Here is a 26,097-nt window from a genome sequence, read left to right as displayed (position 1 = left end):
GATGCTTTGCTTTCTGCAGGTAATTCTTTGCCTACCACCTCTGCAAATACTTATTTATAAACCATAAACTCATGATATCCGACATTTGGTTCAGCTCCTTCTCCGGGTCCCATAAATCTCTTTCCACTTCCCTTTAAGACCATGGAGTTCTAGGGTTGGTTTTGTTTTTAATTTCTAGTCTCTTGGAAAGATAATGATAGTCTTGTGTTTCAGACAAATTTGCCTCAATGATACACCCTGCTACAGACTCCGTGATGAACGTGAAAAGTACCAGATCCGCTTTGATCTTGTCCAGCTGCCAGCGGTAGTCCCCAATGGCGTTGTGGATGCTCCTGTGGCTGTTGATGTGCTGTTCCACTGAGCCAGAGTCCACACCCCAGGCCATCAGGTCCATTTCTGCCTGCATCAAGAGACAGGGGAGCACATCCTTTATGGTCCCTCCTGCAACAGATTCCTTTCTCTAGAGCATGGGGGTCGAGAGATATCATACATGGCTCTACTTCAGATAAAACTCACGCCTTTAATCCCAGTACTTCGGAGGCAGAAGCAGATGGATTTCTGAGTTCGAGGCCAGCCTGGTCTACAGAGTGAGTTCCAGGACAGCCAAGGCTACACAGAGAAACCTTGTCTCAAAAAAACTTAAAAAAAAAACCAAAACTCAAAACACAACCACCCAGGAAGCTAAGGCAGGAAGATTACTTGATCAGAGGTGTTCAAAACTAACCTAAGTACACAGCAAGGCTCTGTCTCAATAAAAAAAGAAAGAAAGGAAGAAAGAAAGAAAGAAAGAAAGAGAGAAAGAAAGAAAGAAAGAAAGAAAGAAAGGAAGAAAGAGAGGGAGGGAGGGAGAAAACAAAAGAAAGGAAGGAAGGAAGGAAGGAAGGAAGGAAGGAAGGAAGGAAAGAAAGAAAGAAAGAAAGATGGAAGAAAGAAAGAAAGAAAGAAAGAAAGAAAGAAGAGAAAAAAAACTATATGAACCACGTCTGAAGCCAAAATAAATTTTAAAGGGTGGCGATTACCAAATAGCTAAAGAAATTCACCAAATACAGCCTCAGTTAGTTTGGTTCCAGCCCAAGATGGACTGGGGAGGAAATTCAGTCATGGGTTCCTTGCCATCTAAATCATTCTTCTGAAGAAAGAGAAGCTACATATGAGGATTCATGTGTGGGGGCGGAGCTGGCGAAATGGCTCAGCTAGGGACAGTTATGCAAAAGTAATGACTGGATTCTGATTCCCAGAACCCACAGGAGGACAGAGAACTGACACCCAAAAATTGTCCTCTGCCCACCCACCCCCAACCCATGCCCTACACTCACACACAATAATAATGTTCCCATTTTTTAAAAAGGGTAAAATAAAAAGGAATAGAATGTGAATTTTATGACTGGATACTAATCATATGAATATGATACATTGCAAGTACTAATAGAGGTTTCTTGTTTTGTTTCTTTTGAGACAGGGTTTCTCCCTGTAGCCCTGGCTGCCCTGAACTCTCTCTATAGACCATACTGGCCTCAAACTCACAGAGATCTGCCAGCCTCTGCCTCCAGAGTGCTGGGATTAAAGCATGTGCCACCACCACCCGGCTTCTTTATTCATTTTTAAATGCACTTTAGAAGTCATTAATGACACAGCCACTCAATGCCTCTCAAATCCCTAACCTAAGAAAGTTGTCATTGTTTAACTCCTTAAATTATCTTTTGTTTGTTATTGCTATATAGGGAATTGAACCTACAGCTTCATGAAAGCTAGGCAAGTGCCCTACCATTCAGCTGCATATCCAGCCCTAAGTTATGTTGATGAATGCTATATCATTAACTCTTGGCTCAGAAATTCAGCATTTGAAAATTCTCTTTTGAACTGTAAAAACACTCTATGGTCCATTTCAAAGGGAAGATACTATACAAACTCAAGATCCTTCATTCTGATTAATGTTGGTACCTGCTAGGATTATAGGTTTACCATTCGCTTTTGCAATGTGAAATCTGACGAGATTTATCACGTGGGTCTGAATCTAAGAATGTTTCACAGTAAGAATCAAATATATTGTTTCCTTCACTGGCACATTTCATTCTGGTCAAGTCTGCCATCTCTTCCTCCTTTTGCATGAGCACATGTAAATTTCTAAATCACCTGTGTCATCTCTCTGACATGCCAAGGGCAAACATCCATACTGGGACAGCAGCAAGAACAGACCTCGATTGTCCTAAGCCACACCCATGTTCTAGCGTCCTTGGCAAGGCTTCACGAGAGGAACCATTTCAGAGTCAGAGAACTGAAGGTTAGCAAGGACTTTGGCCTAGTCCGGCAACTGCCAGTGTTTGAAAACAGAAACAGCAGGTGCCACACTGAGAAGGTAGAGATGACCCAGGCCAGCTCACAGGGCTCATTACCTGCCAGGTGTACAGTATCTGGCTCGCCCATCAGCAGAAGCACAGATCAGGGAAACAAAGCAGAAGCCTGGCAGGGAGATGTGTGCCCGCCTCCTGAACACACTGCTGGGGAAACGGCACTCTTATCAGCACAGGCCTTGGCTGGGTCTCCTGGGAGTGAGTGAAGAATGCTGGCTATGTATGGGGGAAGGTGGGGTGAGAAGTAAATGGCCACACAGAATCCCAGGGCAAACCTCCATCCAGCAGGACTCAGACAGCTTTTAGTTTGCTGAGAACTCTAAGAAGCACCTGACACAGTATTAAAAGCAAGGCTCATCAATGGGTGTCAGAAAATGATGGACCAATTCAGCCAAGTGAAAATGCCATTTCCAGAAGTTTAAAGATGTAGAGATTTTCCTGCCAAATCTTCTTTGCTTTAATGTGTGTGTGTGTGTGTGTGTGTGTGTGTGTGTGTGTGTGCATCTGTATGTGTGCATCTGTTTGTGTGCATCTCTGTGTGTGCATCTGTGTGTGTGCATCTGTATGTGTGGTCGTTTTTTGTCCATTTGTTGGTGTTGGAGACAAAGCTCCCCTATGTAGCCCAGGCTGAGATTATAGGCATATACTACCACACCCAACTCTACAAAGCATCCTTACAATGCCACACCCACAGCAATACAGAAAATGACTAATTCTGAGCTGTCACTTAACTGTCACACTGACTTAGAAGACATCGGGGGATACGACGTCCCATAATTACTTTGGTTCAAAGTTTGTCTTGCCTCCCAGTAAGGATCCTTAAGGTTCCAGTTCAAGCCCCATTAACTCAAATCGTCCTCTGGCCTAGAGTGTCACTCTAAACAAGGTTTTATTAAGGCTCTCATGGGCGATCATTTGGCATTTGGGATGTTCTCGTCTTCAATAGTATTCATCTTCATAACTATGGACCATATTTTTTTGAGCCCATGGTGCCAGTATTGATGAACCCTCAAGATCTGTGTGTTCAGAGGTGGAGACCAAGGCCTCAGTAGCTCAAAGTCATTCTGAGCTATATCCCTCATTCACAGTAGCCTGGGCTCTATGAGATCCTGTCTCAAAATTAAAGACATTTTCAAAGACTTCAGGGAATCTGAAGACACGCAAACAAGTTTCTAGATAAGTTTCTGAGATCTTTGTTGACTTTGTGCCATGATCGACTCCACCTTCCCTAATAGTTTATGGTCTCTATAGTGTGTGTGTGTGTGTGTGTGTGTGTGTGTGTGTGTGTGTGTGTGTTGGGGGGTAGGGTGTAGTAGAATACACTACAATCTCAGTATCTTGGAGTATGAGACAGGAGGATCACAAGTTCAAGGCTGGCCTGAACTACAAAGCAAGACCCTGTCTTAAAAACCAAAACAACAAACAACGAACAAACAAACAAAACCAACTAGGTCTGGAGAGATGTCTCATTGGTTAAGAGCACTAACTGTTCTTTTAGAGGCCCTGGGTTTGATTCCCAGCATGCACACTGTAGCTCTCAACCATCGAGCTCTGGGGGATTCAATGCCCTCTATTGAGCACTGCATGCATGTGTATATATATATATACATATATATATATATACACAAAACACCACATACACACACACACATACACACACACACAAATGAAAATGAAACAAACAAAAAGTAAACTTAAAAAAAAAACTGAATTAGTGTATGAATGAATGATTAGTAGCTAAAGAAATCACTATATGAGAATATACCTAAAATTTTAAAGACTGGGCGTAAGGGGTCCTTCCCTGTGGTTCTAGATATTCCAGAGGTTGATCTGGAGAATGGCTTGAGTCTGCATGTTCGAGACTAGCCATGGCAACACAATTCAACCCAGACTCAAAGAAAAGAGCGGAGGGGGGCAGGGCGAGGGGATGCTAAAACATCTAAGAAATTTTAGAACCACTAAGAAATTGGTCCAACAATTAATCAAGTTCTTACAGCATTGCATAACAATCTCTCCACAATGTACCATTTTAATCCATCCACCTCTCAAAGACGGACGGCTCATTAGAAGGTTTTCATTATAAAATTCCCATCTGCATGATTATGGCATGTTTCTCAGACCACCTGTTCATTATCGGGCTTAATTACTACATAAAACAACAAAACAGTAATTAGCATTGAAAAATACTTTGTAGGGACTCCAGCGGCAAGGGAAGGATCAGCACATACTTCTTGGGCTATTATTTGACTCCACACCCACACAAGTGACGTGAGACTCGCACAGCCGGACAACCGAACTTCAAAAAGCCACCACGGAGCCCAAACCAGAAGACCCAGTGTCACGGTGCCCAACACCTCCCATGTGATATTATTTTATAATTTTTTTTTTTTAAAATGTCAACTGTTCTCTCTCTTGTGTTACTATTTCAAATGATCCATAGAAGAGTTCTTTTCTTTCTTTTCAGCCTATATGGGAGACAGATGAGGTCACTTGCAATGACCCCGTGTCAAAGCAGGTTGCTGCCCCTGGAGGACTGGGGCTGACTATGCTACCATCCAGACTACACAGGTTAGGAGTCTAAGAACAAGCACTTGTGGGGTCACTTACCCTCTGCTGCCTCATCCAGCCCAGACACTCGCCCGTGAGGCGTTTGGTGAACTCATCCCAGCCAGAGCCGCTCTGGCAAGTGTATCCTCCAGCTCCCTTGGAGCTGGCCCTTCGGACTCGGGGGACGCTGATGGCCTTGTAAAGAGCTCGCATTTGTTCCTGGAGCTGAAGCAGTCTGAAAGGAAAGGAAACCAGGGCCGCTGTCAGCCTGGGAAAACCCACCCCGAGCTAATGTCCACTTTTCTGGGTATCTCTTGGGTCGGTCTACAGGATCTAAAGGATGTTGCGTTGGAAGATTTCTTTTTCTCTACCCATGACTTCCAGCCTGACTGCATGGGAGTATAAATGCTGAGACGCCACTCACAACCCTAGATATCGTAACAAGTATCATTGCCTTTGCCTAACCTGGCAGCCTCTCCTGAGGGTCATCCTGGGAATTTATCTTTCTTGTAGCCTGGGCCTTAGTAGCAGGAGAGCAGATTCGGACCACACATCTCTGCTGTGAAGTGGTCACTTTCAACTCCAGGGGTCTCACTTGATTAAAGAAAGCTTGATATCAGCCTCTTGAAAGGGCAGGTGCCAGAGGCCTCTGCTGCTGCCTACATGGAGGGAGGGCTCTTGGAACCATCCTGGAGGTTTAGAGCATTGGGGACTGAACCCAAGTCTTCCTGCATGCCAGGCAAGAACTCTACCACATCCTTTGTCCTTTAAACATCAAAAAACTGTGCAGTCAGTTCATTTTGAGATGAGAGCTCACTAAGCTGTCCAGGCAGGCCTTGAATTTTTGATTCTCCTGCCTCTACTTCCCAAACACCCAGGATCGCAGGGCTCTGCTGCCATTTCCAGAAAGAGCTAGTGTTTTGGGGTTTTTTTGGAATGGTCATTTTTTTTGCAGGTCTGTTTAATTCTTAGAGCATTTCTGGGTGGGGGCCAGGGGTGGCCCATGAAAGATGAAGTTTGCAGTTTTATATTTAAGCCGGATAAAGCTGCAAATTCCCAAGTGAGGGAATTGTTCTTGAGGAATACATGTGCTTCTGCTGGAGAAAGCCTAAAGTCACCTGCTGGGGGTCCCCCATCCATGCTCTGCAGGCAATACCTTTTCTGATACGCATCACAGGGCTGGCCCATCTGCCTCATCTCCCGGATCAAGCCATCTATGATTTCCATCTGATCGTTGGCTTGTGTGAAATATTCATCCAGTTCTCTGTTCCATGCCAGCTGTATCCCTTCTCCGAATTTCAGTTCCTAGCAGGAAGAATTTGCATGAAAATACATATAAGACTGTAAGGAAAGATCTCATGTGCATCAGTGAAAGCAAACCTTCTACTATAACATGGCAGGTAGCAGAAGCCCGCCAGTCAAACAGCTCACTTCGAACTGTACTGAGCACATGGTAGTACACACCTGTAACCCCACACCTTTGGAGGCTGAGGCAGAAGGATCAGGAGTTTGAGGCCTGACTGTTCTACACAGAGAAACTCTGTCTTAAAAACAAAACGGCTAGGCAGTGGTGGCACACACCTTTAATCCCAGCACTCGGGAGGCAGGGGCAGGAGGATTTCTGAGTTCGAGGCTAGCCTGGTCTACAGAGTGAGTTCCAGGACAGCCAGGGCTACACAGAGAAACCCCATCTCAAAAAAACAAAACAAAACAAAAAAGTCAAAACAACAACCAAAACAAAACAAAACCCCAGGGCCAGTGAAATGGCTCAGTACTTGCTGCCAAGCCTGGTGATCAGTGTTCGATGCCCAGGGCCCACATTGTGGGAGGAAGGAAAGAACAACTCCTGAAAATTGTTCTTTGACCTCCAGATGCATCCTCTGGCAGTCACTCACTCATAATACACAAGCATGTATGTGCATGCATGTTCAAAATATTTTAAATTATGTATCTATTATATGCATGTGTGTGTTGCATGTGTGTGTGTGTGTGTGTGTGTGTGTGTGTAGGAACATAGCTTTTTCAGTTCTTTAAGAAAGCAAAATAATACACTGCAGTCATGTCAGATGTCACCAATGGAGGGGGCTCTGTGACAGGTATATGAGACCAAGCTGTACACTTTGTTGTTCCTAAACAGAACGCTGCCCTCCCTTGTTCGTTCGCTTGCTGCTCTCTCTCCCATGGCTGCAGCCAAGTGAATCTTAGCCCTATACACAAGCATGTTAATAGATATGACACCACATTCCCAGCACCTACCTCAGTACTTTAATGCACATGAACAGAAATAAACTGGGAGCACTGGAGCCATGGTCACTGTAAACTACACCCAGGGCTGTACGTGTGTTCTACGTTAAGTACTGATACCCGATACCTGCTTTGATGAAGGAGTCCAGCCAGGTATGGGAGGGGCTAAAGTATGTATCAAACCAAACTAGTGTGCTGACCCCCCCCCCCATGCCCTTTTCCCCTGGAACTAAAAATATGTACTTTCCTCCTCTCCCCTCTTCTTCCCTCCCTCTGTTGTTCTCTATACCCTCTTTTCCTTCTGGTTCACTGGTAGAGTTTCACTGTGCAGTTCAGGCTGGCCTCAAACTTAGGATCCTCCTGCCTCTGTTTCCCAAGTGCTGGCTGTGATCCTTTACACGTGTCAGCCTATTCTTTTAAGTGGGTACTATGAGAATCTACACAGTACCTAACTGAGAGATTAGAACATTAAGATAGTCTTCCATAAATTAATGTATGTAAGTATGTATGTATGTATGTATGTATATATGTATGTACGTATGTATGTATGTATGTATGTTTTGGGTTAAAACATTTGCAGTGTGGCCGGTTCTAGATATAACCCAGGCATGAATGTCAACCCTGGAGAGAAGAGATCACAATTCAATTGCTGAAAACACGAGGTCACTTAGGAAGAAAACAGAAAAGGTAACTATCACCCAGTGCCATGGAAGCCTTACAAGCACTTTAAAAGGACTTAGGGCCAGAGAGATTGCTCAATGGTTAACTGAACACTGTTCTTCCGGAAGACCTAGGCTTGATTCCCAGCACCCACAGAGCTGCTCACCACTACCTGGAATTCCAAAGGATGTGACACCTGCTTCTGCCCTCAGGAGGTACCAGGTATGTGGAGCACAAACATACACTCAGGCAAAACACCCGGACACAGAAAATAAAAGTTAAAAGAATCTCTTAAAAAGTAAGAAGCTGCTGGGTGTGGTAAGGCACACCTTTAATGCCAGCTCGTCGGGAAGCAGATCTCTGTGAGTTCAGGGACAGCCTGGTCTACTGAGTGAGTTCTGGGACAGCCAAGACTATTACACAGAGAAACCCTGTCTCAAAAAAAACAAGAGAGTGGTGTGGAGGAGAACTTTAATCGGTGACTAATCGATTCATGTGATTAGTGGATGAATAGGTTATCTTCAGAGTGGGTCTGTTCTACAAGCCAACTTGGCTAGAGTGTTGCCTGCTCTTTGTCTGTTGCCACCTGATGCCTTCTGCCACCTGGGGACTCTGCCAAGAAGAAGGTCATTGCCAGATGCTGCCTTCAGATTGGGCCAGGACCATGAGCCAAAACAAACCTCTCTTCTTTGTAGTTTCCCCAGTCTGTGGCGTTGTTACTAGCAACAGAAAATAGATTCAGATGATATGCCTGTCTCAACTGCTCTGAAGGGACCATCGCTAGACACTAATGATGTGAGAGGCCCAACCACACGCAGGCTGCGATGAGGGCGTGAACTCCCCAAAAACCAGCGTGGGCAAGGACCAGACTGGAGAAGTGAGGGAGCTTAGCTTACTGGTTGCGCGATCAGCTCCGCCCGCATCAGACAGTCTGAGCAGTTTTGCAGAAGTTCTTGGATAGTGTTCTGGTTCTGATGCCTGGACATGGTGCCGGTTTGACTGTGGAGACAAAGAAACCCCAACGTGAGGTGACTTTTATCGATTTAAAAGTAATATCAAACTTTCACAAAGGCTGCAAAACTGGCACAAAAGTGGTCCTGTGAACTCAGCCGCCATAGCCGTTCCCATGGTGATGCTGCCCCAGTAAGTATGTGTGTGGATATATCACCTTTTCCTGACCTATTTGACAAGGACAGTGACCTTTCACACCAAAATATTTCAGTATATATTTCCTGAGAATGAAGATAACAATATAACCATAGAAAAATTGTCCAAGTCAGGGAAATTAAAATGAATATCATACTATTTTCTAATCTATAGGACATTTTGTTTGTTTGAGACATCTCTGGCTCTGTAAACCAGTCTGGCCTAGAACTCATAGAGTTCCTTGTCTCTGCCTCCCAAGCTCAAATTTTGATGTGCTACGAAAATCTCATAGATTAAGCCCCAAATGTCCTTCAAAGCAATTTTCCCTCAGGTCCATATGGCCAGTGAAGGCAGCTGGTGATCTCATCTGGCCTGTCTTTCACTCCTCCTCCTCCTCCTCCCTCCTTCCCTCCCTCCAGCCAAGTCTCCAGCACATGTCCTTCTATGGCAAGCATAGGACACAGAGACGTCACTAGCAAAGCCAGCCACAGGAGACAAAAGCAAAGCTAATTCTACAAAACAAAACATTTCCACAGTCACATCAAGAGGCGGTAAGAGCAAGGACATCTCAGTCTAAAACGATGGAGCAGCTCTCCAGCAACGACGCTCGCTTTATGTTCTTAATTTGATAATTAGAAATCAAGCTGCAGTCCTGCCTACTGCAGCTTGGTTTGATAGAGATGTAAAGCACACCAATGCATGTATACTATGTACGACAATGGCGGATGAATATACTGCATGATGCTGGACTTGGGGGTAAAGAGCTAGCTTAGTGGTTAAGGGCATACACCAATCTCACAGGTGCGAGAACCCGGATTCAGCCCCCAACACCTACTCTGGGCAGCTCACACATGAAGTGTTTGTAACTCCAACTCCAGGGGATCAGACAGCCTCTTCTGGTATCCTAGGACACCTGAGTATGCATGCACATACTTTAAATGAGTGTTTTTATAGGGTTTTAGAGCTGTCCTTCGACCAGCTCCAATATGCATCTGGTTCTGTCAGTTTGATGTCTCTCTATCAAACTAAACTGTGTGTGTCCTTCTATAAAGGTTTACTAAAAAAAAAAAAAAAATTTTTTTTCCAGACAGGGTTTCTCTGTGTAATCCTGGCTGTCCTGGAACTCACTCTGTAGAACAGGCTGCCCTTGAACTCAGAAATCCACCTGCCTCTGCCTCCCAAGTGCTGGAATTAAAGGCGTGTGCCACCACTGCCCAAGTTTACTAAATTTTTTTTAAAGTAGCTGTCTTCAGGCACAACAGAAGAGGGCATCAGCTCTCATTACAGATGGTTGTAAGCTACCATGTGGTTGCTGGGATTTGAACTCAGGACCTTTGGAAGAGCAGTCAATGCTCTTACCCACTAAGCCATCTCTCCAGCCCAGTTTACTTAGTTTTAACCTATGTGTGTGAGTATGTTCCAGCCCGGTTTACTTAGTTTTAACCTATGTGTATGAGTGTGTGCCTGTGCTCTTGAGTGCAGGTGCCTGAGGAGGCAGGACATCTGATCCCCTGGTCTTACAAATGGTTGTGTGCTGCCCAAAACTGGTGCTGGGGACTAAACTTAGATCCTTTGAAAGATCAGTTAGTGCTCTTAACAGCTGAGACATCTCTGTACCCCACTCCCAACTCCTCTGTATGTTTTAAAGAAAGAATTCTACTGTTAAAAGAAAGGGGATGTTGAGCTAGAGATGCAATGGCGTAGCACTAACCTGGCTTGTGCCCTGGGTTACAAGCAAAGCACTGGAGGAAAAAAATGCTAAGAAAACAATAGCTACAACATATCCAGATGAGGAAGCCCACATGAATGTGGGAACCTCTCCCACAGTGCCTGACTACACTATTACCACACCACAGGAAAGCATTTTCTTTCTTTTTTTTTCTGCCACTTATTTGGGGTTCCTCCCTGTAAGTAAGGCTCCCCAACAAGCCAGCACTAGCTGGATGTGGGTGAGGATCCCAGCCTTCCCTGGGAACCACTCCCAAATGACGACACTGGCTGCTTGAGGCAGGCCCAGGCAGCACACAGCCTGAGCGCCTGAGCGTCCACCTGTCAAAACCTGGGCAGCTTCTCAGACTCCTGCACCAGGAATCCAAGCAGTCTCGCTTCCGCTCAGCATTACACAAGGAATCTGGCACGATTCCCACCCCGCTGGGACACAGACAAGACTACATCTGTTGTCCTAACTTGTACAGAATTCCAGCGGCCTGAGAACACTTTCCCAAGGTACCTGCCAGAAAGCGGAAGGAAATGTAAGAAACTAGGATAAATAAGAAATCATGAAGGTCCTCCAGGAGGCTGGGGTGGGAAGATGGCTTGAGTTCAGGAGTTCAAAACCAAGCTGGGCAACAGTGAGACTCTAGATAAAGAAGGGAGGGATGTAGAAAGGAAGAGAAGAGAGAATTGGAGGGTCTATTTCTAAATACTAAGTCTAAATACTATTGGTTTTCTTAATTTTCTTCCTTTGTTTTCTTTCCTACTTTTACTCTTTTGGTTATGTGAGACAGAGCTTCATTCCATAGTCTACATAGTTTCACTCACAATGTAGCCCAGGCTGGCCTCACTGTCATAGCAATTCTCCTGCCTCAGCTTCCTGAGTGTGAAGCTGCACAGCCAGCTTGTTTTCTTCATCGAGAAGTAAGGACCTTTCTTCTGAAACATTTGGAAAGTTCTGTTCACCAAGGTGACTCAGGTGGTGCTGTCCACACAGAATGCCAGTTCTAAGTACATGAATCAAGAAGTTATCTCTCCACACAATAAAAGCCAGACTTTTTTTAACGGATCTAATAAGGTGTGCCATGGTAAAAACACCATAAACTGAGCCATAAGAAAGACAATTAAGGGTTATAGGGTATGGCATGCATAAGAACTTTGCACCAGCTTGGCAACTTTCCTGTAAATCAAAATCCATTTCAGAATAAAAATAGATAAAATAGCAAGTTTGGCTGGCAAAGAATGTGTGTAACATGAACAAGCCCATGGGTTCAATCCCTAGCATCCCACACATACTCAAACACACACAGACAGACACACACTACACACTCACACACATACAGACACATTCACATACCACATACATAACCATATACACACATATACACTCACACCACATAAACTCACATACTACGCATATATACACCACACACACTCACACACACTCACACCTATACCACAGAGGCAGGAAGTTCAAATTCAATTGTGAATAAATGTATCCAAAGTGTCATACACATTTTAAGTCAATTTACAAGATGAAATTCTTTGAACAACAAAATGTAACTTTGGAGCTCCTGAAACTCCAATACTAGAGGATGCTACTGGACACTCACAGATGAGCTGCCTCTGGGGAGAGGGAGGCCGCCCTCTTTTGTTATGCCCTCCCACGCCCCAGTTTTGGAAGACAGTTCTATCACTAGAGATCTATTGGATCCTACAAAAGACATTTTCCCCTTCCCTACTTATATGTATCTGACTATTCTTTAAAAAGTAGACTCCATGTGTTATTAATTCTAAAAAAGACTCTTTACCCTTCACCAAGGGCCTGGCATGTGCTCATCACCCGCCCTTGATACACTAACCCTGTGTTTTTGCTTGTTTCCTAGTAGATAAAGAAGAGAGGCACACAGAAATCAAGTTTTTTTAAGACTGGGGAAAAGGAGACTGAATTGAATAATGAAAGGAAGAAGCTCTGCCACTGCTACTTGTCTAATTTCCTGTTTCACCTTTATCTAAATGGCTGAGTGCTAAGTCTCTCCACAGGATGCCTGAAACCTTGAGGAGTATTGAAGTCTATGTGTTGTTGATGATGTGTCACACTCTATAGCACAGGTGAGCCCAGAACTCTGTGACCAGGCTGACTTGAAACTCTCGTATCCCTGCCTTGGCCTCCAGAGTGCTGAATTACAGCCTCCAAACCAGGAGTGAGTCCTGTTTACTATAGTATTCGAAAGCTATTTCCTCAGTAATGAAGAGCTACTGTTTTCTCCTCTTCATGTACACACACACACACACACACACACACACACACACACACACACGGTGATGCTTTAATTTATAAATTAAGTACAATAACAGACTAGAACTGTTATTAAAATGGGAAAAATATAACAACATAATAATAGTAAAGGGCATTTCAAATTTCAGAATGTTTATTTCTAAATTTATCCAGCTTTTTTTATTTTTGAGACAAGATCTATGTAGCCCAGGCTGGCCTTCAACTATCAGAACAATCCTCCTGACTCAGTCTTTTCAGTATTAAGATTACAAGAGTAGCTGGGCAGTGGTGGCACATGCCTTTAATCCCAGCACTTGGGAGGCAGAGGCAGGCGGATTTCTGAGTTTGAGGCCAGCCTGGTCTATAGAGTTGAGTTCCAGGACAGCCAGAGCTATACAGAGAAACCATGTCTCAAAAAAATAAAAATAAAAATAAAAAAATTACAAGAGTGACCCATTCCCCTTACCCTATCTTTTATTTATTTTTGAGACAAGATCTCACGTTCCCAAGTTGGCTTCAAAGTGGCTCGGTAGCCAAGGGTAACTTGAATTCCTGATCCTGCCTTCACGGCCCCAGTGCTTAACAGGCTTGAGCCCCCCACTCCTGCCTAATGTCCACTTGGTATTTTTGGACAGTGGTTGGCCAAAGGCAACCGAAAGAGCAGAAGGAGGAACCACAGGTACCAGAGAGAGCTCTGGTCTCTCATTCTCAGAGCCTACTTACCCTGTCTTCCCCTGTGAGACCCAGTTCTAGCTGAGGTGCAATTAAGAAGCCCTTTGGAAAGATTCAGAGTGAAGTCAGAGGGAGAACTGGGCACACACCAGCTCTGTCCATCTCAGAGGACAGACTCTGGCCCGCTGAGGTTAGCAACTAGGGAAGGGAGCTGCCAGAGAAGTACAGGCAGAGAGGATTTTAATCCACTGGGTCAGACATCCATCTTCATGGCATGCTCAGTGTTCAGATTCCTCACGAGTGCTGGGACAAGGCTTCAAGGACAAGGCTTCAAGGAACACCTTTCTTTCTTTCTCTCTTCCTTTCTTCCTTCCGTCCTTTCTTTCCTTTCTTTTCTTCCTTCCTCTTCCTTTCTTTCTTCCTTCCTTCCTTTCTCTCTCTTTTTTCCTTCCTTCCTTCCTTCCTTTCTTTCCTTCCTTCCTTCCTTCCTTCCTTTCTCTCTGTCTTTTTTCCTTCCTTTCTTCCTTCCTTTCTTTCCTTCCTTCCTTTCTTTCCTTCCTTCCTTTCTTCTTTCCTTCCTTTCTCTCTCTCTTTTTTCCTTCCTTCCTTCCTTCCTTCCTTCCTTCCTTCCTTCCTTTCTTTCCTTCCTTCCTCTTCCTTCCTTTCTCTTTCTTCCTTCCTTTCTTCCTTCCTTCCTCTTTTCTTCCTTCCCCTTCCTTCCTTTCTTCCTCTTTCCTTCCTTCCTTCCCCTTCCTTCCTTTCTTCCTCCCTTTCTTCCTTTCTTTCCTTCCTTCCTCTTTCTTTCTTTCTTTCTTGCTTGCTTGCTTTCTTTCTTCCTGTCTTTCTCTCTTTCTGCATTCCACTCACTAGCTTGAGCTCAAACTTACTCTGTAACTCGACCTTGCAGTTCTCCTCCCTCCACCTCTGTGTGGTAGAATGACAAGGCTATGCCACCACACCCAGTTTCTGTGGTGATGGGGATTTATCCAGAGCTCTGGACTAGGCAGGCACTCTGCTGAGCTTCATTCCCAGACCAAAGTGGGAGGTTTATAAACCACAGTCAGAATTGAGCTAGCGAGCAAAGTTCCATTTTAAAATGTGTTTTATTTTATAGATAGAGAATATAAAAGATGCTTTTAGGGTGGGGGAGAAAATCTCATTCGGATTAAAAAAGACTATTGACTATTGGGAAATTAAAGAGTCATCCTTGGAAGATCAACTCTTCTGACATTGTTTCATCCTCAGACTCAGACAAATGACTCATCCCACACAGAACCTGCCTGCGCAAACAATTTTTTTTTTAAATCCTTCTAACACTTGTTTAAACAAGAATGGCTCTAAGCTTTTGTAAAAGGATCCCTTCATCAGTGGCTAAAAGGAAAACGAGTTCCGGAGCTAAGTCCAAAAGCAGATCACACAATCATCTTTGTGAACAGCACCCAGCTGCATTTTACCTCAGCATGTTCAAATAACATTCTTTTCTAAGAGAGAAAAAAATATCCCAAAACTAGTTATCTTAAAGCACTTGTTGAACATCTGCTGCCAGAAGAGCATAGAAAGAAAATTTTGATGACAGGCATGCAACGTTATGAGGTAAACATGCTTTGTTTTACAAAATAACTGCATAATAACGTTTATTGCTCGTTAGCCACCCATGCCGCCTTTCTGTATTTCTTTGTGTGCACATTCTCTTCCATGGGTTACATCTTTCCTTCCTCTCTCTTTTCATCTCTCTCTCTCCTTCCTTTGTGTTGTTTGTAGTCATGTATGTGTGCCCGAAATGAAGGTATAAGTTTCTCTCTGTATTCAGGCTCATTGAACAACGCCCCCCCCCAAAAAACCTCAGTAAACATCTGTTGGAAATTATAAATACATAATGCTTTAGTCTTAAGGCCTAATCAATTCTCTTTATCATTTTTAAAGTGTCTTTTGTATATCATACATTGTTAGGTTTTGGGTTTTTTTAAAAGACTCTTAAGTAAAATTAAAAAAAACCAAAGTTTAATTTTACCTCACTAGACTCACTAGACACCCTAGCCATCAGGTGAGTTGCTGGATGGCCCAACAATGACTCTTCCCCAAGGCTTACCTGCTCACCCTGCCCCCACTTCTCTTGGATTTATTTATGCACAGGTGTGGCTACCCCCACCACGTCTTCCCCTCCTACATGCACCTAACAACCTACAGCTCTGCACGCTGCAGGTTCCCAGGGCCTGCTTGTTGTAAATCAGTAGAAAAACAAAAGGCAAGCACATGACCATTCGATGATATTAAACTGTTTGCTCTGATTTAAGAGCTCAACCTGGGAGTACATCCATGCCAGTTGCTGATCCCATCCAAATGAGTGAGTAAAGGTCTCTTCCTCTATAGATGTAGATAAACAGGTCTCTTCTGACCTTAAACTTTGTCCCAGTATAAGAATTGTAGCCGGATGTCGGTGCACACATTTAATCCCAGAAATGGGGAGACAAAGGCAGGAGGATCTCTGTGAGTTTGAGACCAGCCTGGACTGGTCTACAGAGCTAATTCCAGGACAACCAGAGCTACGCAAAGAAACGCTGTCTTGAAAAAAAAAAAAAAAAGCAAAAAACATGGAGGTAGTATTCCATATGTTGAGTGGCTGCTGCAGATGAAGGGACAAACTGGCCACACTCCACAACCTTCCCAGAGACCCCAAGGCTGGCACGGTGGAGCTCACAACCAGCTGGACAGTCCGTGACTTTAGCCATGGTGGAGTGACCCTCAAGCCTTTTGCCTGATGGCCCCCTTCTTCAACATGTGGGAACACCCGCCTGCAGGGGTGGGCGGGGCTTCGGTGTGCAGTTAGGTTCACAGAGGGCTAAGGTACCCCAGCGGTTCTGTTGTGGTGGCTGCTCCTGTGGTTAAGACATTGTTCTGAAATTTCCTTCTTGTGTGTTCTGTCTTTGCCTCAAGCTGTTATTTTAAGGATAGTGTGGGGAAAAAAAAAAAAGACACAGACCTAAAGGAAATCAAGGAAATGATTGTGGACTCATACATTAAAATTCTGCAGGGTACTTGTGAATACATGCTATTTTATGCGGCAGTGTAGCCATTAAAATAAATTTATATTTTAAAGGGAAAGAGGATGGAAAAAGGTACAGAGTAGGTATAAAGTATGGGGTATTTTCAGGAGTCCTGTAAGACTCAAAAGCACTCTTTCAGGCAATTAAATGAGAATGATATATTTTAGCAGTATAAAGGAATTCTTGGGCTGGAAAGGTGGCTCAGGGGTTAAGAGCACTGACTGCTCTTCCAGAGGTCCTGAGTTCAATTCCCAGCAACCACACGGTGGCTCACAACCATCTCTAATAGGACAGAATGCCCTCTTCTGGTATGTCTAAAGACAGCTGCAGTGTACTCATATAAATAAAAAGAAAAAATCTTTAAAAAAAAATTCTTGAAGGAGTAAGACAACTCAGAGAAAGATATCTTCCTTATTTGCTTTTATTGTTTAGTGGAAATGTCACCAAAATATTTGCTTCTAACAAATTCAATGCCGCCGGGCGGTGGTGGCGCATGCCTATAATCCCAGCACTTGGGAGGCAGAGGCAGGCGGATTTCTGAGTTCGAGGACAGCCTGGTCTACAGAGTTAGTTCCAGGACAGCTTGTTTTACTGGACCTCAAAAAAAAAGAAACAAACAAACAAACAAAAAAAACCCCAATTATCTACACATTGTCCTGCCATCTCTGAAAACATCTTTTTCTTCCCCCAGATGGCGGATACAGCTGGATGTGATGTCTGTTTGTCAAAAAGCTTGTTTCCAAGCAAAACCTTCAAGTGTTTGCTGTACTCTTCTCTGAAGGGCCCTCACCTTGATGAAATGTAGCTCTTGTTCATGGTTACAAAGTACTCGGTCCCCTCCAACCAGACCTGTCTTTGGTGAGATATAAATTGTGGGTCTGAGCTAGCATCTTTTAGGATGTTGCTTCCAAGGATGGCTCATTGTCTTCATGTCTTGCTCTTGGGAATCCTGGGGCTGTGGCTTCAACCCCAGCACCACAATTAGCCATTTTCAGTTTTAAGTCCGAGCCTCTGAGACCCAGTAGGATGGAGAAGAAGAAAGGCTGAGCCGGGAGCAGAGCTCCCACTTACTCCTACAGACTGAAACGCTTCTAAAATTCTCTAGAAGTTTCTCATCTGGAAAGACTGGTTACCCGAGTCAGGTTGGACTCTCAAAGTCACACCCAAGTTCTCTTTGCTCCACCTTAAGAAGCCAGCACTGAGACATCAGAACATCAGTACATCTCTTCCCAGGACACTTCAATCCTGAACTACAATGAAACCAAGCCCATGTTTAGAGAAAAATAAACTACCGTCGAAAGCTGTTTGGTCCTATTAAATAGCAATCAGACAGCATAATACAGAATCAACAATTAGTCTACGTAATACAGACTCACGTTGGGTGGGGTTTTCTAAGCACATGAAATTCTTCATAAGAGTATTAACAAAATAAAGCAATGCATCAGGAAATAAGTATCTCACCTAATCCAGAATGAGGCTGCAACAGAGTTACAAGGAAAAGTTGTATTGGCTGAAAAAGGTTTTCAAATAGAGAAGATGAGTTCTAATGACAGAGCTTTTCTCAGTTGGTGTGATAACCTGGATAATAAATTTAACCACTTGTTAGCTGTGAGACCTTGGGCAGAGTGGGTTTTAAAAAAAAAAAAACTATTTTAACCTCAGTTTCCCACTTGCAAATTAGGATGTTGGTTGTGAGGGATGAGATTACATGAGGTTTACATAATATCTGATTTATCACGGATGCCTGGCAGAGGATGGGAACTATCATTAACCATGGATCTGACACTTTATAAAGTATACAATTTCCCCAGGTTTAATAACAATGCCAGTGCTATCTGCCATGAGTCGAATCTTATTTTGTCATTGTTTCAGTCATCCTGAGTTACCTAGGCTCTGATTTGAGTGTCCTCGGACTCTCTTAACCTCTCACAGCCAGGTGTGGGCTGAAGCGGCCAGCGCACCTGGGCAGTGTCTACTTTCCCATCCCACTGCACCGGCCACGCCCAGACTTTCCCCTCATCCTCCAGTGGTGGAGCACTGGCCATCTCACCCAGATTTCTGGCAGGTTGTGCCCAAGGAAAGACCCCCCACAGAGCTGCCACAAAGAGCCACCCTGCTGAGGCTCAGTGACCTTTGGTGGAGGGACTCTGGTGGCAATGAAAACCTGTCATGGATTCCATCGCTAGCCAAGCCCCTCCACCAGGCTTTCCCAAGATCTTTCCTCCCTTTCTTACTGCTTTCAATGAATGCCCACCAAGGAAGAGTCCACTCTACAGACTTCTTGAACTTTCCTGTGTTCTTTTACATCCTTGTATATCAGCTGAATTACTACACAAAATAAACACCACTTTAAAAAAAAAAAAAAGGATGCTTCTATGATAGATGCTATCTCTATTTGTGAATGCTTTGAAGCTATTTCCCCACCACCAGCATGTGTGCGTGTGTGCGTGTGCATGTGTGCGTGCGTGTGTGTTGCAATCAATGGGTGGAAGCCAAGACCTTGAGAACTCGGGGCAAGCAAGACAGCGCCAGGCTATACCTTCAATTCTACCCTTTTGTACCTTGTCTTTGTGTAGTCTCAGAGTACACACTCCTCTCAGATTTTTTTGTCCACCTTAACTTTCCATAAACTCCATGCATGTATGCAGCAGATGCTCAGAAGATCCTTGCTAAGTCAATGAAAGGACATGGAATTTTACATATATTCACAGGTAACAACAGGTCTGTCTAGTCTAGAAGTCAACTTGGGGAGAGCCAGGTGAGGCTGTGTGGTCATCAGCACTCTATTCACCCTGAAGTTTAGAGGCTTGCTCTTGCTAGTTCTGACTTCCTTTATTGCTATTATTATTTATTATTATTTTTATTTTGTTTTGCTCTACTGATGGTATAGTGTGCTAAGCAAGAGCTCTTCTTTTGAGCATATTCGCAGCCTGTTTTGGTTTTGAAATAATGAACTCTGGACAAGAACAAGCCTTAACATTACAGCCACATATTTCTGAAGCTTAATGTCCGCCGCTTTGAATCCTACAAAAATCTACACTTTGGTTGGTGGAAGAGCTTAGTGTAAGCTCTGGTTTCTTTGGTGGCAAAAATACTTTGGCGATTAGTATTTTATGCTAGCTACAAAAATAAGACTACAGAAATTCTGCTTTAACTGAAAAGAACATTAATATGATGTCTTATGCAAGAAAAAAAAAACCCTCTAAAGTTTCTTTTCAAACTTCATGCCTTTTATATTACCAAGCCTGTAAGATTTACTATTTTTTAAGTGGAACACAAGGAAAAGTTTAAGTGGCTATAGATTCCATCTAACCTAAAATAAGGACCCACAGGGCAGGTGGTGCTGGGGGCAGGGTGGGGGTGGGGGGAGGAGAGCACATTGCGGTGTACATGTGATCTCAAACTGTTCTGAAAGTGGCCAAGAGTTAGTTGTGGAAAAGACACAGACGAGACACACTTCACGGTGATTTCAATAGCAAATAAGTAAATAATAATAATAATAATAATAATAATAATAATAATAATAATATCTGAGTCCTCAACAGAGACTGGTTTACATAAAGAAGAGTTACACAAGCTTATTTAAAAAATTATTTCATTTGTAGCAATTCAACCCATAGACTCAAATAAGTTAAAACTCAACTAGTAGTTTCTGTGCTGATTTTCGTAGAGAGAGGAGGAAAAAAAGTCATAAAAATTATGTAACCATTCACTTAGCAGAGGTCCCCAGCTCTCTTGGGCAGACAGAGCCTCCTACTTCTGCAAAACCTAAGGCACGAGCCAACAGCTCCCTCCATACAAAGCTAGAATGCTACCAGAAAAACAGGTCCGGGCACACGGTCTGACTCTCAGCTTAGTCTCCATGAACTGAAAATGCAGAACTCAGCATTCGTGGGCCATTTTCTATTGAGCACTAAGACAGGTCCAACGGCCTGGGGGGAGGGGACTCTATCACCTGGGTCTCAAGAGAATGACAGCCTCTGAGTCACTGGCCACCTCTGACACCCTGCAGGGAAAATCCTTTCTCAAAGTGAGGTCATTTTCCACTCCTATCTATTTTACCTTCCAAAAGATATAAAGCTTGACAAGTTTATAAACAGGCTTTTCTTTTTTTGGGGGGGGGGGGGAAGGGAGGACACACAGAAATATTGAAGGACTGAAAAAAATATTCCTTTTTTTTCCCAAATTAAGTGTTTTAGGGAAGAATCCTAATAAGGCATGTATTTTTACATAGCTCAAATATCAATGAATAAATTAAAATTATTACTTCTCTATAAGATTATAAGAAGCCAAGGAAGTAAATTAACAATTATTAGGCACTGATGATTGTCAATTTAAGAGGGCTGGTGGGGGGTGGGTATAAGTCAGGAGTAGAACTCTTGCCTACTGTGTGTGAGGCCTTGGGTTCGATTCCAAATAAAGCAAAAATAAACAAAAGATGAGAAACCTAGGCTATTAGAATCAGACTAAATAATAAGATTAATAACTTGGTCCATAAGTGTTGAAACGAACTACTAAAGAATTCTTCCATATTCTGATCCATACTTTAATTATATAATCCACACATTGAAAAGAATAGGCTACTGAATTCCAGGAAGGCAAAGACAGAAAAGTAAATTTGAGATGTAGGTGACTCGCCAAATTTTGAAATATTCCTTAAAACCAAGTTTTTAAACTTGTGTTACCAGACACAAATGTTCGTCAAAATCCCCGGGCACAATTTGTTTAAAAAAACAAAGATCAAGCCGGGCGGTGGTGGCGCACGCCTAATCCCAGCACTTGGGAGGTAGAGGCAGACGATTTCAGAGTTCGAGGCCAGCCTGGTCTACAGAGTGAGTTCCAGGACAGCCAGGGCTACACAGAAAAACCCTGTCTCAGAAAAAGAAAAAAAGAAAAAGAAAAAAAAAAAAGTAAGGAAGGAAGAAAAAAGAAAACAAAGATCTCTAGTAATGAGAAAAGGTATCCTGATGCCTGACAAATAAATAAATTTAAACAGAAAACAGATTGCAACTAGAAGGACTGTCCAGTCTCTAAAACTGCTTGCAAAACAAAACTCCACCGGAGCCATTAGGTTTCTCCTCCTCCGCCTGCGGCCACTGCGCGGTGAAGTATTAAGGTAGTGGGGCGGCCGCCTCCAGAGGCGCGACCAGGGTAGGGCTGGGAAGGGGCGGGTCGCAAAAGTCTCACGGCTCACGTGGGCTTGCAGAAAGCAGCTATGGGGACTGTGTGAAAGGATGCTCATTACCTTCTCCCACCCACCAGTGACTCCCTCGCTGTGTTTACCCGACGATCCCGGGGAGAGGACCCAGCCCTTTGTGCCGTGGGTTCCTCGGCACCTCCTTGGCCTGGGCGCCACAGTGCTTTCTCCAGGCTCACCCTCTCAGCCAGAGCTTGAGCCTACTCGATACAGATCAAAGAGATGACTAATACTGAGCCTTGAGCCACACTTATTACTAAGTCACCCAGAAGACTAGACAGATTTTTTTTTTTAAAGAGGCGCGGAGCCTCCGGTGCGATCTCGGTGACCAAGTGGCCAGAGTGGGTTAAAGGGAGCGAGCGGAACAGACCTGTACAGGCCAAGCTCGCAGCTGGCGCCTAGAGGCCATCCGGCAGAGGAACCCGTTTTCGTGACAAACGACTTTCAGACCCGGCGGAGGAAGCAACTTCCATGCAAATACCCTGGGTGGCCAAGTAACCTAAGGGCCTCCGCCGCCGTCGCTATGGGGTGACGATGAGTTGTAAGCCCCGAGTCCCTCCGAGGCCACCGGGCAGCAAAGGGGACACCACCCCTTCACAGGTTTTACTTTTCATTAGTTTGGAAATTGGGTTTTGTGGCCCCAGCTCCGCCTTGCCTGACCTCCCTCCCACCTGCCGGCTGGAACGAAGGCAATCACAGCCGGGTCCACCTTTCAGGGGACAACCTGGGGATAGGGGAAGTGGGAGGGGGGGGGGAGACGACAAAGGAGAGACCTACGTCCCTGTCGTCCATCGCTCCCCTACACAGTGGAGGCGGAAAGGAGCCGCTTCTAGGATAGAAGCGAAGTGAGGACCGTGGGACCCTGCGCAGGCTCACGGGAAGACTGTCTCCCGGGTCCGGGCACACACCCACGCTCCCGGTTCTCAGTGGCGAGCGCTGGGCGTAGGGACACCGGTTCCTGCGCTTCCGTGACCCGGGGCATAGCACTTTCCTCGGCCTAGACCTGGGTTTCCTGGTTGGCCCAGAAGGCGGGCCACTCCCTGACCCAAGGTCCCGGACTGAGCTAGGTGGGGGCCGGGCCTGTACCCACCAGTAGCCGTCGGAGTTCTGGTCGTTGACGGTGCAGCGCCGGGAGTAGTACATCCTGCTGGTGCCCCCGCCGCCGCCGCCCCCGCCGCCCCCGCCGCCGCCACCGCTGTAGGTCATCTCGTAGCGCAGGTCCGGGCCGGACTCCGCGCGGGTCATGCGACCCAACGTGTTGATCCGCGGGTGGGAGCCGCCGTTGCAGCTCATGTCTGCGGTCACTCAGGAGAGGCGCTCAGCGCCGCGGCATACGCGAGGCGTCGCCTCGGAGCACGCGAGGGGCTCCCGGAGAGGAGCGCGGGGACACGGAGGGCTGGCGAGGGCGAAGCGCTCCAGCAGGGCGGAGACGGGGACGGCGACTTGGCTGGGCGCGGGAACCGGAGCGGAGCTGTGGCTCGGAGGGCAGCGAGGGCTCAGAGGAGCTGGGTCGCGCCTGGGTGTTGGTGTTGGTCGAGGCGGCGCGAGTCTCCTCCCCGCTGGCACCAGGCGCCCAGGCCACACCTGGTCGGCTTCTTCCCAGGGCGAGGTGCGGCCGCCTCGCCTCCCCCGCCCCCCAGCGTGTCACCGACGCCTGGGGCCGCCCTCCCCAACCTGCGGCTCCGCCCTGCGCCACCGAAGCCTTGAGCAGAGGCGAGGGGCGGGGACCGGGCGACTGGATCCCGATCCGGGGGCTGGGACCCTTGGGGACTTGCTTCAAGTCCTAGGAGCCAGGAGCCACAGCGGCACATCTTTCCTACGCCCCAAGGGGCGGAAATAAAGTGGCTTAGGAGGGTCACTCCATGGGACGACTCTAGTGAAATATTGACTTTTTTGCTTATCCCAGGAAACCTCGCCAGCTTCTATTTAAATAGCCCCGGGAGTTCGATTTCTGTTGTGTAAAAGATAATTTTACAAGGAATCCCGAAAAGGGCTTCTCTAGAAATAATTTGTCATGAGGGACTTATAGTTCAAGGCTAGTCTGGGCTTCATAGCCGGGCTTTGAAACAGAAACAAGACGCGGCTTTCCATTTCTCTAAAAGAATCATTTGCCCCCTGTAGACTCCTGAGCCCCGACCTGGGTTCCTTTCTGCGCCCAAGAACCCCCTGGACAGATACCGTTCCAGATGAGTAACACCTAGCCAGAACATTCCACCGATTTGTTCCAAAGCCACTCCCAGTTAGCAGATGAGTGCTATCTACACTGTAGTAGTCTCCATAAACTGGCTTTAGATACAAACCCCTGTACGCTAGCCACTAAAAGCTGTTTAGATAACTTGGGACAGTGTTAAATGCTCTCTAGTAAACACCACGTTTTAAAGATCTTGGTAATAAATATTTCTCATCTTCCTAAATAATGTCTATTAACTTTTCTGTTTGTACAATGTTTTTCTCAAATGTTTATGAGCTGGCTAAAACAACCCAAAAAGTAAATATCAAACTACATTGGCATGGTGTAACGGAGAAGTGGAGGCTTTCTAAATACGTGTCCTATCTAATTTTGCAGTAACACTTCAAACTTATGGACACAATTTTTGACAGCAGATCACGCTTGCACTTTTGCTTCCTGGTTGCCCAGAGCAGACCAGCTTAAATCCAAGGAGTCAAACGCACATTGAGATTACAGTTTGCCACAGTTAACTTGCCCACTAATTGTCTACCACCGTTCGACTACCATCAATTTCCTCTTGGTTCTAATAACGAATTCACGTGGCCGAAAGCGTGCAGACAAAAGTGCTTGGTTTAGAAATAGAATCCGTATCCTCAGATCAGCCTCCACACAAACAACCCATAATATCCGGAAGACGTTTGGGGAGTCAGTAGATAATGTATGGAATTCGATTCGGAATGTTTTCCCTCTTATGCATCTTGTTTGTCCAGCGAGTAACAATAACACACCGTTAGGAAGGGCCTGTATCAGACTGTCGAAAAGACAACGATGACTAACACACAGCCCCCGTCCTCATGAATGCTATACTAGAACCTCAGTTTCAACCATTCGGAGATCTCCTTTCTCCAACACTGAAAAGGACGCACAGTTGACCTGCTAGCTCGCCTTAAATACAACCCATTTATCTACGAAACACCTCACAGCAAAAAAGGCTCTCCTCCACCAGAGATAGAGCTAGTGCTTCTGAGTGCTCACATTGGCTAGTCAGGAGCTGGGCTGCCCCCGTACTGCCCCCTCCCCAGATTCACAGCTGATCAATCTCTTTACAAAGCAGGGGAAGATGTGAAAATGCACAGCCCACCAGATGTAGATTTGTGGCCGTCATTGCTTCCTGACCTACCTCACTGCATCTTGCTCTCGTCCAGGTCTAGGTCTTCCCAAGAATACTGGTGGCTCTAAAGCTAACCAAACACGCCTGTCTGGGAAGACCGTGATTTCATTTATCTTTCTCTGAGGCGAGCCAGGAAGATAAAAGGGTGAAATAAGTAGGTTGATACGCTGGGGTGGTGGACTCCAGACGCACACACAACGTTAATTGTCTAGGCTGTTTCAGGCCAGGCTAAAGGACGAACATCAGAAGACTGTCGTTCTGATCTTTATGATATAATTTACTCAGGTGAGAGCTCAGCTCAGAAAATGGAATATCTGCCTTACCAACCATCTATAGTAAGGACCAGAGATGAAGTGCCACATGGAATCATCCTTAAAAATGGAAATTATACATAAACTTAGGGTACCGACTACTGAAGCAAAAGTTCTTGGCTAGATGAGAAGTGTCCTTCTTTATCTCTAGGTCAGAAATCTCCTCCTTGTTAACATGCCTCCCTATGAGGAGCCATATTGGATGTCTAGCACGGGCCACAGGCTCAGTGCTGGACACATGAAGGTGGGTAAGATGCAGCCCTTGCCCTGTAGGAAATCAAAATCTGCTTTAGGAATGTGATCACAACAGTGTATGTATGCTATGATTTCCATAGAACCATGAGGGCCCAGGCAAGGGCTGAGAGAGAGAGAGAGGTCTAGTCTTACTAGTGAGTTTGGAGGGTTGGTGTTGTTTTGTTTGTTGGTTTTGATTTTTCTAGACAGGGTTTCTCTGTATAGCTCTGACTGTCCTGGAACTCACTCTGAAGACCAGGCTGGTCTCAGAGATCCTGCTGACACCCCACCCCGGCCTTTCCCCCACCCCACCACCCCACACCACATGCCCTCGCCTAGTACTAGAACAAAAGGTGTGC

The 26,097-nt window shown here is 45.3% G+C and overlaps 1 protein-coding gene across 3 annotated transcripts in view; it reads right to left on the bottom strand.

Annotated features, from left to right (window-relative positions):
- Dsp (desmoplakin) overlaps positions 1-25,355 on the bottom strand; it is a 51,224-nt gene extending 25,869 nt beyond the window's left edge. The window contains exons 1-5 of one of the 3 annotated variants that reach the window (XM_031357956.1): positions 25,203-25,355; positions 8,699-8,801; positions 6,055-6,203; positions 4,959-5,133; positions 272-400 (exon numbers count right to left, since the gene is read on the bottom strand). In XM_031357956.1, the coding sequence (XP_031213816.1) occupies positions 272-400; positions 4,959-5,133; positions 6,055-6,203; positions 8,699-8,788 (543 nt within the window). In that variant the 5' untranslated portion in view covers positions 8,789-8,801; positions 25,203-25,355. Of the gene's footprint in view, positions 1-271; positions 401-4,958; positions 5,134-6,054; positions 6,204-8,698; positions 8,802-22,942; positions 23,438-25,202 lie in introns of those variants that run through there. The other 2 variants (XM_031357955.1, XM_031357957.1) reach the window with 2 other exon arrangements.
- Between the last annotated feature and the right edge of the window lie 742 nt (positions 25,356-26,097).

This window comes from Mastomys coucha, unplaced genomic scaffold, assembly GCF_008632895.1.
Source record: "Mastomys coucha isolate ucsf_1 unplaced genomic scaffold, UCSF_Mcou_1 pScaffold7, whole genome shotgun sequence".
NCBI lineage: Eukaryota > Metazoa > Chordata > Mammalia > Rodentia > Muridae > Mastomys > Mastomys coucha.
This window is presented reverse-complemented; position numbering and strand designations above follow the sequence as displayed.